Raw genomic sequence first — 15052 nt, 5'->3', positions numbered from 1 at the left:
GATCAGGCTTGTTCCAGTGCATCCCACAGATACTTGATCAGTTTGGGATCTAGTGAATTTGGAGGTCAAGTCAACACCTTGTGCTGTTTTTCATGTATTTTGAGTTGGTCCTAAACTGTTTTTGTGTGTGTGCCTGTGTCAGGCTGCATCCTGCTGGGGATGGCTGCTGCCATCAAGGAGTGTCATTGCTATGGGGTGGGGGTGCCCGGTCTGGTCTAGGTGGGTGCTACATGTCTAAGCAACATCCACATGAATGACAGGTCCAAAAGTTTCCCAGGACAACAATGAATTGTCACAAGATGGTCAACTTCATGATGTTGTGGCTGATTGGTGTATAAAACATAATAGTGTTTTTAATTCAGTTGCAAGAGACTGAATTATGGCACTAGCTTGTTTAGACTATTAAATACTCTTATCATGCAGACTATTTTTATGCAGACTTGTAATGTCAGTGGTTATGACCTCTCGATGCTACTCAGTGGGTAAAACAGGAAGGTCGGCGGTTCGATTCCAGGAACATGCAACGTGTCCTTAAGCCACACGTTGAACCTCCCACTTGCATGAATGTGTGTGTGCGCGAAGGGGGAGATGTGCTACTTGGGTACCAATAGGCAAAAAAGCGCTGTATGCACGACCCTCAGCCTATTATTATTCCAGGGAACCGACGCATATGGATGATGCATCCTCCTTCCCATCTAACGCCACATCTTATAAGCCAACCCCTCTTACAGGAAACGAAGAGCCCTCTCTTACAACAATACATTGTTAGCCTCTGCTCGACATCACAATAACTCAAGCACAACACCGCGCATATCACGCAGTTTGTCCACATTGAAACATTATCCACACATTAAAGAGGGCGAAAACATATTCTTGAGTTACATATGGACCGTTAACTCTTATCTACGTTTGCTGGCACAAGGCTCCCTGTTTAAATACCGCCTACTTAAGGGAAATCGAAACTTATCTGTAGTATAAAAACCTTGCAAGTGAAAGTCTCCCATTTTGAAGTCGAGAGCGTTTACCTTGCAACCCTGCAAAGCTGCACTGCCTCTGCGTCGGACAATGGCTTTTCATCAGCAGTCCCCTTTTTACAACCCAGTAAGTGACTGAAATCTGTGCAATTTTAGTAAGTATTTTTTTTTAATTATTATTCTTAGAGAAAATAGGAGGGGTGCAGGTTTTCTAGGACAACTCGGTGGTTGTCTGACCTCAGTCCAGTTACTTGGCTGCTGGCGGAAGAAGGCGCAGCCAAACCGACGTCTAGGTTTGACTTTGTCATAATTTAAAGCTCCGTCACTGATCCGCCGTGTTACTGGCAGAGGAGCGCACAGTTTTGCGTCTTTTACGTGCTATAAAGAAAAAAAAAAAATAGTTAAATAAATCCATTCGTACACCCTTCCATTGCACACTTATGGAGGTTATGTTAAATTAACTTTGCCTCTTTAAAGAAACATCTGCACGCTGATGTTCACCTTGTGGTGGAAGCTTTTTCTTTTTGTCTGTAAGACATTTTATTGCAGAGCCAGATCCGTTTCGACCTGGCAGTCATTACAGGAACTAGAAGTGTATCTTGACATGCAGCCGTCACTACACATAATTCACATAACAGCTTGGTGCGGACTTCCTCTGCACATCTGTGTGTCTGTCGTACAAACCCGCCACGCAATGTGACTGTCCACTGTTAAAATGAAGCCAGCGTTTTCCTCTATGCTCCGAATACTCTACTATTGCTCAATACACAGAGCCAACAGGTCCTTTCAGCGCCAATTTTTTTTTTGTGTCAGCATCTGTTCAACAAGAGAAACAAACGGTATTAATGGACATTGGATCAGTATTTAATCAACTAACTGCTATTTCTTTAATAAGATAAGATCAGTAGACAGTAGTTTGGGGAGTTCCTGTTTCAAGAAAAGAAAAAATGGTTATCCTGCTCAGGTGTTATATTGGACTGCTGTATTTGTAGAGTTTCTCGAAGAAACTTCTTCTATATGTACAGGTTCTTTCTAATCTATTGCTGCCACAAGGTACGACAGCCCTGATGGAATATAATTGTGCGGTGGAAAGCAAACTACCTGAGAAAGGCAGAACATTGAAAGTTAGGACCTGTGCATGTCACCGACATGCACTATTGGTGGCCAGATCTCTCTTTCCTTCTCTGTATTTGAATAATAGACTAATGGCAGAACAGGGACAGGAAGTGCCTAGACCTTCCTGTGTCTAGTCAGGAGGAAATTGGAAAGAGACAATGACAAAGTAGGTGCGATGAAAACAATATGCCACAGACTAGCTCAGTTTCCTGTCATCCTTCAGTCAAGCTAAATTGCCTGAGAAGTTTTATGTGTTGTTGTCGTTGGCACACTTTCGTTAATGTGATCTGAGGGATGCATCGAATATGACCGAGCAGTAATCCACAGCAGCTGAGAGGGATTTTAACACATTCCTCAGTACAGAACCATTTCAGTTCTGAGATGTTGGTGGGTTTCCTCACATGAACTGCTTGCTTCAGGTCCTTCAACAACATTTCCACTGGCTTAAGGTCAGACGTTCTCTTGTAGAACCACTTGTGTGCTTGTGCTCGTTGTCTTGCTGCGTGACCCAATATCTCTCAAGATTCAGCTCACAGGCAGATGTCCTCACATTTTCTTCTATAGTTTGTTGGTGTAAATCAGAATTCACTGGACCATCAATGATGGCGAGCCGCCTTGGCAAAGATGCAGCAAAACAGGCCCAAACAAGGACATTACCACCCCCATGTTTCACGGACAGGATGAGATTGTGATGCTGGAGTGCAGTGTTGTTTAAAACAAACATTCACCTCCAAACTATTCTACTTTGGTCTCATCTGTTCTCAAGACATCTTCTCAGTAGTCTTCTGGCTTGTCCACATGATGCTTAGCAGAAGACAGATAGGCAGACTGGGCCACTCTGCCATGCACACCATAGTTGTTCAGTGTCTCCTGATGGTGGATTCATGAACACTAACATTAGCCGATGTGAGAGAGGCCCTTAGCTGCTTAGAGGTTGCCCTGATGACCTCTCGCACTATTATGTGTCTCACTTTTGGGGTAATCTTTGTTGGTCAGCCGCTCCACAGGAGTTTTTAAATCTCCACCATTTGTTCACAATCTGCCGACTGTGGATTTGTAACCTCGTCAAGAAACTAGTGCTTGCAAAAGGTTCCTAGGTACATACTGAATGAGCACAAACCGGCATTGGAGGAATACATGCGTTATCTCGGCTGCAGTCTGAGTGCAAGTGGTGTGTTTTAGCAAACTGGCGACACTCGGCGTCAAGGGGCTAATTGTTGCTACAGTGTTAAAGGCGCTATCCATTTTTTCGTTTTAGTTTTATTGAGAAAAAATGGTGTACTGCACCTTTAGAAAAATAGCGCTGTCCCTTTAAGAAAGACGTTTTACTCGCTGTTTGTTGTGGAGGTGCAACAGATAAATTAACATCTAAAACTTTTTGTCAATGGCATGCGATCTACCCGCACTACCAAACGACGTATTGACTGATAACACTTCTAAACAGATGGACTGTAATTTGGCCTTGACAATAACTTGTAAACCTTCACGTGCACTTACTCTTGGGCATCACAGATATGTCATATTGGTTCATTTTCCTGGGTAAACCCTCTGGTTCGTGGACAACCCACTCTATCTGCCGAGCCGCAGCCACACAGGTTGAATTACAAAAGGCCGTGCAAATGAAAGTTTTAGTGGACCTGCAGATATGACGTGCAATGCTGTGCTATGACAATAGAAAACCTCGTTCTGGTGGGAATCAGTGTCTCTGATCCATAAAGGTAATTCTAGTGCTGTTACTAATTGAATATGAGGATGTTTTTTGCAAGAAATAGGCTAGGCTAGGTAATGGGCTTAACGCATGACAACAATACTACCAGATAAACTGGTAGGCAAGTGGCCAGAGGCAGACAGATGCGAGGGACGCGACCTCACGCAGAACCACAGCAGAATCTCGTAAACTAATCTGCTCTGTCCTTCCTCAGCACATCCCATTCATTGGATCGATCCATGGCGGTCTGTTCGAGGGGAAGAGTATCACCGTCAGTGGACGAGTCCTGCCTGGAGCCGACAGGTCCGACTGCTCCCGTTTCTTTGTTATCTGCTGCATTTCGTGACCATGCAAATCCAGACTATTTATACATGTGGTGTGTTATAGGTCATGAGCACTTTGAGGGAATTCAAATGTGGCACAAACGTTCATTTGGACTCGAGGGTTAAAAGATTGTTGACCAAGACCTGGTCATGCCAAACGGAGGTCACTAAAATGAATGTAGGATCAGTGTGAAACATTGCCACAACTATGTTCTAGATTTCTCTGGAGCCCTCCCTAGATTTCTAGTAGGCTGGCCCTATCAGGAAGGAGACGGCATCCATCCCACTTTGGTTGGTGCGTCTCCCAGAAATCTGGCCGGTGTTATGACAACCCAGGGTTTAAGCCAAAAGGCTGACGTGTACCCTCACACACTTCCATGTAGATTCCCCAGAAACTGACTCACACTCCCAAACTCCCTAGAGGCTCTGTCTACTGTATTTTAATATTTGATAGCATTTTCTGTAACCCCCTCTTATGTCTGATTATTTCTATATAACAGAAGTTACAATAATTAAAGAATCTCAAAAGATTTGAAGGACGTACTTCCCTTAGTATTTAATTCAGTTCCATGTGCAAATACCATGGAGGGAAGCTACCTAAACTTCGCTCCTTCCTTCCCTACAGTGGCACAGCAAAACAGGTAATGATTTGCAGGATACTACAGTAGCTCCTTGGTGTAATCATTAATGTGCAGTTTAAAGCAGAACACACAAAAGCTAGAAAGAGTTAGAAGGATTGTAAAAACAAGTCCACTTGGATTCAAAGGTAAAACACATTAGATTTTGTGGTCAAACCTCAAAGTGTCTGAGCTCTCAGAACATGTTTTTAGCCAACGTGAAATCAAAGGCGCAGGCTATTGCACCATTTGTGGTCAAAATAATCCAGAGGGCAATTTTTACACAATTATTAGCAAAAGAAAAAGTCAGGAAATCAACGAGTACATCATAAAATAATGGCTCCTGTTTGTCTTTAGGTTCCACGTGAATTTACAGCGTGGTTCCGGGCACGGTGCGGACATTGCTCTCCACGTTAACCCACGCTATGACGGCCAGGCTTACGTGGTCACCAACACCTTCCAGCATGGCAGCTGGGGGCCCGAAGAGAGGAAGTACTCCTCTCCGTTCCCTGCTGGCTCCACCTTTAACCTGCTCATCACTGTCACTCGTGATTCCTACCAGGTCCGTTTTTCTTTTCCCAGTCTACCTACCTGAAATAAAGTATAGAGGATGAGAAGCACTTTTCCAAAGACACATCAAGTAAATTGCTCGGTTATATGATTATTAGGTAGTTCACGTGTGTTCACTCTGGAAACAAACTGCTCTGTGGAGCTATTGCAACCTGGCTCAGCTGGGTTGATTTGTTCCATGACAGTGTGAGAATGTTGTGTATACATCCAATAAACCAACCAGAGAAACATACAAGAATAATGACATATTGGTCTCTCCAGCTGAACGTCAACGGCTGCCACTTCATGGAGTTCCGACACCGTATCCCATTTCAGCACGTGGACACCATCTCCGTAGATGGGAAAGTACAAGTTGCTTCCATTACCTTCCAGAACCCCATGGTGAGGACATCTCTGCTTCAGTTGTGTTGTGTGTACTGTATGTCAGTGCTTGTGTCACAAATGAGTGAACTGAGATTAAAGCGGCTTCGTTGTTTTCATTCCCCACATAGCCGGCGTTTCCTGCGCAGCCTGCGTTCCCTTCACATGCCTATCCCAACCAGCCTGCTTTTCCCTCTTGTCCAGCATTTCCCGCTCAGCCTGGATTCATGCCCGGATTTCCCCCCGCAGTGCCTGTGAGTATGAGAGAGGGTGGAGTTCCAGTTGAAGCTGCTATGGCTGCTATTTCAGCCTTATTGTTTGAGTTCAGTTTCTTGTGCTGTCTGTCCACCGGCTTTGGTTTCATATGTCCCGGTTTTGAGACACAAGTCTCCACCACAAGCTAGTGCAGATAAACTGTATATAATTTGATCAAAGTAGGAAATATTTAATTGAAATGGTAATGCCAGTTTACAGAAACTGCAAAACTGTGTCAAAATGTTAACTTTCTGTTGTAATGTCACCTCCTGTGATTATTCCTATTGGGAAGATTGTGTCCATAGAAGGCACATTAAAAAACAATCAAGAATTTTTATATGCAGCGAAGTTTATACGCATCTTTTAAAATATTCTTGTGAGTTGAATATTAACCGCAAAGCGCCATTTTTGTGGTCTACAAAACACAATAAAACTTCTTGATTAGAACAGGATTGCCTTATGCGCGGATGTCTTTACATAATTCCTGTTCCCTCTCTGTGCAGGCTGTACCGTACAAGACTGTCATCAGTGGTGGACTCAAACCCGGAAGGACCATCACAATCCAAGGAACTGCATCCCCTCATGCCACAAGGTCTGACTTCATCACCAGCTGTTTGTTGATTTTCACTTTGAGGCCGTCGTGGTAGAAATACAGCAGCGTAACTTTACTCCTCAAGACTGAAGGCCGTTCATTGTAGGTCGGAATGATGAGGAAATGAAGAACTGAGCACAGATGAGAATTACTTTATGGACTCAGCGCAAACAGCTACAGCTTCTGCTAAAAAGAGAGGTTGCAGTGTGTTGTAGGCATAGTTTCAGTTTCTGCACAATGAGAAGTGAAAGTGAGTGTTAACGGCAGTCTTCCCAGTGTACACATCCTCTGGTAACTTAATCGTTGTTATGAACTGTTGAACTTCCCACCGGTTACAACAGGTCAAATCAAATCAAATCTACCCCAGAGGGTTTTATGGAATACACAATGTAGGACAGAAATTGTCTCTCTTGGTGACGGTCTGTATTTTATATGCTTAGATCTCAATAGATGGTTGGTGGTGGTTTGTGTGCACGGTGCCTAGTTGTTGTATCTGCAATGATTGTGCTATGAAATATTACTGATGAGCCACCAAAGTAATGTCACTAGTTTCCATAATCTCGATTTCATAGTTAAAACACAGTGCCACCATCTTCACATTACTGGAAAAATGCTGATTTATGAATCCAGTGTGAAAGCCCTTGCGATCAGACGTAACATTATGACCACTTGCCTAATATTGTATGGGCCTCCATTGTGCCTCCAAAAGAGAATGGGCGTGGGCCTTCTGAGGGTGTCCTGTGGTGTCAGGCAACAGGGGATGTTGTTAGTGGGGGCCTGCTTTGGGTCCTAGGGGTTGAAGGGATCATCCCACAGATACTTGATCAGTTTGGGATCTAGTGAATTTGGAGGCCAGGTCAACACCTGCATACTTCATGTTTTTTGAGTTGTTCCTAAACCGTTTTTGTGTGTGTGCCTGTGTCAGGCGCCATCAAGGAGGGTCATTTCTATGGGGTGGGGGTGCCTGGTCTGGTCTAGGTGGGTGGTACATGTCTGAGTAACAAAAGACTTTCCCAGCAGAACATTGTATTGTCACAAGATCAATGTCAATGTCAATATTATTTACTTCTCCTGCCAGTGGTTATAATGTTGTGGCTGATCGGTGTACAACTCTTCTCACTGGTGAAATGACAACTTAAATGTTCTTTTATTCGTAAAATGTGTGTAGTTCCTTTTAAGAAATTGAACCAGGAGTCTCTGATGTGTTGTGTTTCCCTCTCAGGTTCCACGTGAATCTTAGCCATCAGTCAGGCATTGCTCTGCATTACAATCCACGTTTCAGCGAGAACACTGTAGTCCGAAACACCAAGCAGTGGGAGCAGTGGGGCTCTGAGGAGCGTGGTGGAGCGATGCCCTTCCGCAAGGGGCAGCCTTTCACGGTATGCTTGCCCAACACTTTGCTGAATGCACGCATCGACCAAGTGCTTTAAAGATTAATGCATGCCGATCTTCATTTCTTTCAGCTGACCATCTGCTGTGAGAGCCACGCCTTTAGAATTGTGGTCAATGGGATGCAGGCTCACAACTACAAGCACCGCTTCACTCCTCTGCAGCACATTACCTCCCTGGAGATTGAGGGCGATGTCAGCCTGACTTCCGTGGTCGTGTAGAGATCCATGACCTGTGGCTGCTCATGACATCTACGTGCCACGTGGTTTCCATTACCGCGACCACCGTAGCACACAGTTATTGCATGTCATAATGAGATCATTGCCAGATCATGTACTCATCAGTGTTTATTTACCCTCTGCTTATTCGTACTGCAAATAATAGTATCCCCTTTTTTATACTGTTTTTAATCGCTACACATTTCTTGAACACACAGGTCCAGTGAGTTCATAAGTGAAGTTCAGTTTGGTTGAATTCAGTAGTCACTGTATACAAGGAATACAATCAACATCAAATGGAAGTCTGCTTACAACGTACAATTGTCCAAAGCTGGAATTGTGCACTGTTAAGCCGTCTCTTAATTGTGTAATCATTAATTAAACTGAAGTATGACAGCAAGTGTGGACAAATTATTTCCTCTTACAAAAAGTGATTCCTTCCGTTTCTTACCCCACAACAAGTACCACAACTACTAAAACCGGTGGGCCGGCCAAAAATAAGGAAAGGGAAAGTAAACCTACAAAGGGCCGTAGGGCCTGGTGTTTTCCCTCTTATCTGTACAAGCAGAACTAAACCAAAGAGAAACAAAACGGCCAAAAAACAAAACAAAACAGACACATCAAGAACACCAGAACACAAGCAACCAAAATTCAAGCAATTGCTGGAAGGAGGAGAGGGAGAGAACGAGAATGAGAGCCATGGTTGTTGCCTTTTCTTATAGGTTTCTTGTACTTAAGCTTAGGGAAACGGACCAGCCACCATGAGATAAACACGCTTTACTAATCGAGAACAGCAGAGGGGAGGTGGATTATATAACAAGATACGAACATAATCAGTCCTGTGCTGTCTGGTTGTTATTGGGGGGCCTTTGGGTCCTATGGGTTGAGGGGAGGGGCCTCTGTGGATCATCCCACAGATACTTAATTAGTTTAGGATCCAGTGAATTTAGAGGCCAGGTCAACACCTTGTGCTGTTTTTCATGGTTTTTGAGTTGTTCCTAAACCGTTTTTGTGTATGTGCTTGTGTCAGGCGCCATCAAGGAGGGTCATTTCTATGGGGTGGGGGTGCCTGGTCTGGTCAAGGTGGGTGGTACATGTCTGAGTAACAAAAAACTTTCCCAGCAGAACATTGTATTGAACACCAGAACACAAGCAACCAAAATTCAAGCAATTGCTGGAAGGAGGAGAGGGAGAGAACGAGAATGAGAGCCATGGTTGTTGCCTTTTCTTATAGGTTTCTTGTACTTAAGCTTAGGGAAACGGACCAGCCACCATGAGATAAACACCCTTTACTAATCGAGAACAGCAGAGGGGAGGTGGATTATATAACAAGATACAAACATAAACAGTAAATGCCTTGTAATGCGCAACTGATACCAGAGGAATACAGCCAAGTCCATGACACAGTTTTTGCTACGTAAGTTAACGTATTTAAGGTACAGTCAAATTATTAAAGTGGCCTTAAAGTGCAGATTCTCAAGATTTAATTTGGGGGTATTTACATCCAAGGCTAGATGATTGTTGTGGGGTTTTTTTATGGCTTCAGTTTTTATTCAACAAGTGAACTTGATCAGGTGATCTTAGTGCTATCTGTCCAAAGAGCGCTGTTCCAGCAGTTTCCTTTTTATGTTGCTGAGCAGTGCCTTCTTTTTCCTTTTCTTAAAAAAGAGGAAATCAGACTGCACTAAACTGTGTCCGGGTCACTAGTCTTCCTGTTATCCCTCTCATACATTTATTTAGCTTTTGCGGTGTAAGGGTGGTCTGTTTCCCTTGCACAGAGAGGTCAATGGAAAGCGTGTTTGGGGTTCACGGCAACAGCTTCCGAATTCAAATACCAGAACTCCTGGGCTTCTGGGAATCCTCTCAGAGAGCTCCTGACTTAGCCTAAACATTCCTATCAAGGAGTCTTAGCTTAGGAATTATTCCAGAACATTTCCAGAGAACTCTGAGTAAGGAAACTCTAAGTGACGAGGTGTTGTTGACCCCGTTGCTAGGTACGAGTCATCCTTTCAAAAGGTGTGACTGATTGATCCTTAAAAAAAAAAAAGCTATATAAAAATACACTTTGTGATAATGGGCCAGGAATGGACTGTCAAATCAATAGACATAATCATAGAATCAAATCTCTATGAAGACTGTAATTATGAATATTTTTTTACATAAAAAGGAAGTCTTTGTTAAATACACAGTAAACTGTACTTTAAAATTATCCTACAAAATGTGTGAAAACTCACAGCCCATCTGCACAGTATTTACATGCTGATACTGATACTTATTTGCTTTCATTCATTTACCATGCACTTTTTTTTTTGCACTTCATCCATTTGGTAATAACGAGGGTAAAATGGCTCAGCTTTCATCAGTTTCTGTGATTGCTAACCGGCCTATAAGAAGCTGTGTTGGTTGGCGTTCAGATCTTCCACAAACCGAACAGCAACGGAGAAGAAAAGGAGCAGGAAACCCAACTGGACAGAAGAACAGTGTTTTGCTTCTGGCTCAGTTGGTCAATGAGAATAAAAATGTTTTGAGAGGTAGATTTGGCCCCAGTGTCACACTACAAGCCAAGAAGCAGGCACAGGAAGATATAGCACAACAGATAAATTAGTCCTTTCCGCCATTTACTCTTCTGCTTAAAGGGGAACTACTGTTTTTTACAACCTGGACCTCATTTCTGGCATAAAATACTATTGTTTACTCACCCGTATAACTTTTGTGTAATTTGTATTTGTTTAGGAGATAATTAGATCTGCATATATCGATATAGTGGGAGTGACTGGGGCACCGAAATGCAGCATCTGTAGGTCAATCTACAGACCACGGATGATGACTTCTGACTTGGATGATGATGTCATCTCTGAGCGCCAGTCAGCTTGTTTACCTGTAATTTGCTACTGATAGTTTTTTGCAACATGGCTGAATATTTTTCCGATTCTGAGGTTGTGGACGAACCATAGCAGGTTAGGAGACATCATCCGGGGTTTGTAGGTCAATCTACAGACCCCGGATGATGATAACAGGTAACTCCGGAGTCAACGGGGAATAGCACTAGCGTATGATAACAAAATATTGGTGAAATGAACGAGTTTCGCGGCAGATAATGCGTTATTTAGAGGCTGCGTTTCGGTGCCCCAGTCACTCCCACTATATGGATATACGCTGATCTAATTATCTCCCGAAGGAATACGAATTACAAAAAAGTTATATGGGTGAGTAAACGATCATATTTTATGCCAGAAATAAGGTCCAGGTTGGAAAAAACAGTAGTTCCCCTTTAAGAAACTCCTAAGCCTCTTAAACGCCCTCCTCCCTGCTCTTAACAGATCTCACCTTAGGAACTAAGATTCTTTATGAATACCTTTTATCTTTACAAGGATCTACTCTTAACTTTGAGGGGAAATTCTTAGAAAACATCATGATACTAAGAATTTTCTTAAAATTTGACCACTAGGACCAACTCTTTGCACTAAGAATCTTTAGGAATATGGCCCCTGAACTCAACTTCATGCTGTTTCCTCTTGAACTGGTGAAGAATAATACAGGGACATCAAACATCTGACAATAAAACAACATTTGGGCCAACTGTCGGGTCGTTTTCGTCCTTTGAAAGTAAAGGCTGTAGTTCCTAAAACCCTTCAGTTTGGGCGTGATTACCTTCACGTTAAAGGCCGTATTCAGTAAATAACTGTAAAGTGAATATGTTTTGCAAAACATTTAAAATAAGAAAAACTGTCCAGAAATTACCAAAAGTTATTACCATCCACCCTGAAGGTAACAAGATTCTTTGTGCCAAATGCCATGGAGTCTGTGTATTAGCTGAGACATTTATCTCAGCAAATACGATAGGCTGGATCAAGTGGAAACCCAAAGAGTCTACAACACCCCTCATGGTAGCCTTTTGAGTCAGTGACTCATAAATATGTCTTAGATGTGTGTAGATTAGCAGCAGCAGTTTAAAAATACTGTGTGGTTGCAAGTATAATTGTAAGAACCTAGTTAACTTTTTGGTCATATTTTTGTTTGTCTATCATTTATGCTGCAGAGAAGAAAATGCAGTTTTTTGTATTCATTTTGGAAAAGTTCCAGTTTCACAAGTAAACAAGGTAAACTGTCAATAGCTTTAGTCGTTACACAACTTATTATAATTATAATGACGTATAATTTACAGCCCACATAAATGATAATATAACCAATATTTAGTTTTTTTTTTTGTTTGTTTGTTTTTTATGAATCGCGTTGCGGGTTAGTCTCAAAAAACATGAAATCAATGAGAAAGCCGACTCCCACCATCACAGCCTTCATCTTCACATCCAGGTCCATGGGAAATGAGATCCCGAAATTGTCCGCATCCGTGAAGCCTTCCTGCATGAAGCCGCCCCACTGCTTACTGATCTGACCCACAACCGTCGACTCATCCAAAGACCTCACCTCAAAGATCACGTCAGACATGCACCTGCAGGTGCAGCACGGCCCCTTGACGCTCAGCTGGGGGGACCTCGCCTCATTAAAGATGGTGAACTTGGGGAGAAAAGGGTGCCAGTTTTGCTCGACGAAGCCGATGGGGTTCCCGGGAGGGCTCTGCACTTCCAGCTCTTGAAGGCAACAGGGAAAACAGCAGGAGGAGCACTTAAGTGGACGAATTAGGGTCAAGACCTCTTGCTTCATGTTGTCGTAGAGGTGAATGGTGAACGGTCGAGCTGAGCCACACGCCTGCATGGTGAAGATGTTATTTTCCTCTACAGCCACAAACACCTGCTGGCCCATACTGTTCTTTACCGTGTAGGCATTGTTCATCTCCCAGTCGATAATCATTTCGGCCAAGTCGGCTTTCTGGTGGATCAGGACCTGGTCAATGTGAGCCAGGTATTCCAGTCCAAGTGGGTAGCCTGAAGGTTGACCGGGGATGGGCATCAGCATCGGAGGAGGAGGCAGTGTGTATGGTGGAGGATGAGTTGCTCCGTGGTTGACTGGAGCTGGATAGATATTATTTGGATGTGCCTGCAAAGAAAAACATAGCACACAGGTACTTCAGGCATTGCCATATTGTTCTACCTGAACGTACAGTTCATAATAAATAGAGTACATTGTGTCTTTTAATATAAAAATGTGTTATTCTGTAGACTGCAATAAATGTCTACAGTAGACACTGGGCGATAATTTAACCTTTTGCTATTTTTGCCTTCGAGGTAACTGATTTCGAGGTTTGCTCTTGCTGCCCTTGTTTCTGGCACTGACTGGATGTTTACTGGAAGTCACTGTGGTTAAAAAAAGACAGTATGTTGACACTTTGGAAAGTACACTTAGGAAACATCCTATATTCAAATAAAAACTGGAAGCAATAAGAGGAAATGATAGGGTAACGCATTCATGATTTTGAAAGTCTGTCTTCACTCATGCCATATGTGTGCCAGCCTATTTTACTCGACTTACTGTGTCCTGTTTTCTTAGCAATATGAAAAGAATCTGCAAAGCCAACAGCCCACACTGAAAGTTTCAAAGTGTAGTGCTTTTTATAAAAAGACGCAATGTGCAAAACTCTATCTTATTAATGTTGTTGCACCTTAATAATCCTTACTATTTATATATATTTTATTTATTTATTTGTTTATTTGATGGGGACAGTGCACATAAATGAACATCTATTCGGACAGCAATAGACGTAAAGAGCATTTTGTCCAAAGCCTGTTTTTCTGTGTGGGACCTCACAGTTCCGGCCCTGGTCCTGAGACTGTTGTGCTTTTTTTAAGAAAGTTTGACATGGGAGGTGGGGCAAGTCCATGTAACACCTTGTACATCAAACAAGCGAAAGGCAGGGTCCATCCTGGACAGGTCGTCCATCGCAGGGCTAACACAGAGAGACAGACAACCATTCACACTCACATGCACACCTACGGCCAATTTAGAATCACCAATGAACCTAATGAGTATGTCTCTGGACAGTGGGAGGAAGCCGGAGTACCCGGAGAGAACCCATGCAGACACAGGGAGAACATGGAAACTCCACACAGAAAGGCCCAGTCGGCCCATGGATTTTAACCCGGGACCTTCTCGCTGTGAGGCATCAGTGCTAACCACCTCGCCACTGTGCCGCCCTACATTTTATTTTATTTTATTTTATTTTTTACTATTTTTCTTTTTACTTATGGTTCTCAAGAGTGTTTTTATGAGCAACTGAGCTACTGTGACCAAGGAATTTCCCTTGTGGATGAATAAAGTCTGTCTAAGTCTAAGTCTAAGTCTAATTCATCCAGTGTTACAAAGTAAATCCCTGACATGCATAGCAAGCAGTATTCAGTACAGACTATACGTTTCTTACACAACTTGTCAATTTTCTGACACTAAAATGGTCCAATAACACATAACGTTAATAAGTGCAGTAACTTTAATACAAAGTAACTCAAAATAACTAACCCTATTACTCACCGATGCTCAGAAAATGTTATTGCACAAATTCATATATACATTACAGCACTGGATTTACCTTTTTCTAGCAACCTTATTAGGATTTCCTACTATATGCACAAGAACAGACACCTACCATTTGTATGTTTTCTTATGTTGCTTTCTTCAAAGCACCGTGTGTGATATGTGATATCTGTTGTCGTGGCGCTTACACTCCTTGGCAACAGGACTGGTTGTAGAGGTGGAGTCGAGTTATCCCTTTTGTTCCTTTTTGATCTCTCACAGATCTCCCTCACTGAAATTTGATACTACCTTTTTAAAATGTCTTTAATAGTTTTCATTCCAGTTATATTATTCTTGTGTAGCTCAATGTATTACTTTATTTTTATTTATTTATTGAATAATAAGGTAACCTAGCCTGCATTATACTCTTGTAGGAGCTCCCATACATTTGCTTTTTTTTTAAATTAAGTGATTAAAAGACTTTTTTGAGTCTGTCCTCCGTGAGATTTTGCTAGAGAAACATACGAG

At 42.6% G+C, this 15052-nt stretch overlaps 2 protein-coding genes across 2 annotated transcripts; one reads left to right on the top strand and one right to left on the bottom strand.

The window, feature by feature from the left end:
• The first annotated feature begins 584 nt into the window (after window positions 1–584).
• LOC311497908 (galectin-9-like) lies at window positions 585–8516 on the top strand. Its single transcript, XM_084558286.1, has 8 exons — window positions 585–1101; window positions 4013–4101; window positions 5096–5300; window positions 5570–5689; window positions 5800–5922; window positions 6427–6515; window positions 7738–7894; window positions 7979–8516. Exons 1-8 carry the CDS (start codon window positions 1066–1068, stop codon window positions 8123–8125), a joined length of 966 nt encoding a protein of 321 aa, XP_084414412.1. The 5' UTR covers window positions 585–1065; the 3' UTR covers window positions 8126–8516.
• Window positions 8517–12343: 3827 nt separating this feature from the next.
• LOC311497877 (phospholipid scramblase 1-like) lies at window positions 12344–13036 on the bottom strand (the record flags this gene model as incomplete). The annotated part of the gene is made up of 1 exon (XM_084558243.1): window positions 12344–13036. The coding sequence occupies one exon, from the start codon at window positions 13034–13036 to the stop codon at window positions 12344–12346; it is 693 nt and encodes a 230-aa protein (XP_084414369.1).
• Between the last annotated feature and the right edge of the window lie 2016 nt (window positions 13037–15052).

This window comes from Chelon labrosus, assembly GCF_963514085.1.
Source record: "Chelon labrosus genome assembly, chromosome: 13".
NCBI classification, from domain to species: Eukaryota; Metazoa; Chordata; class Actinopteri; order Mugiliformes; family Mugilidae; genus Chelon; species Chelon labrosus.
Note: the sequence above shows the minus strand (reverse complement) of the source record. Positions and strands in the feature narration are given on the sequence as shown.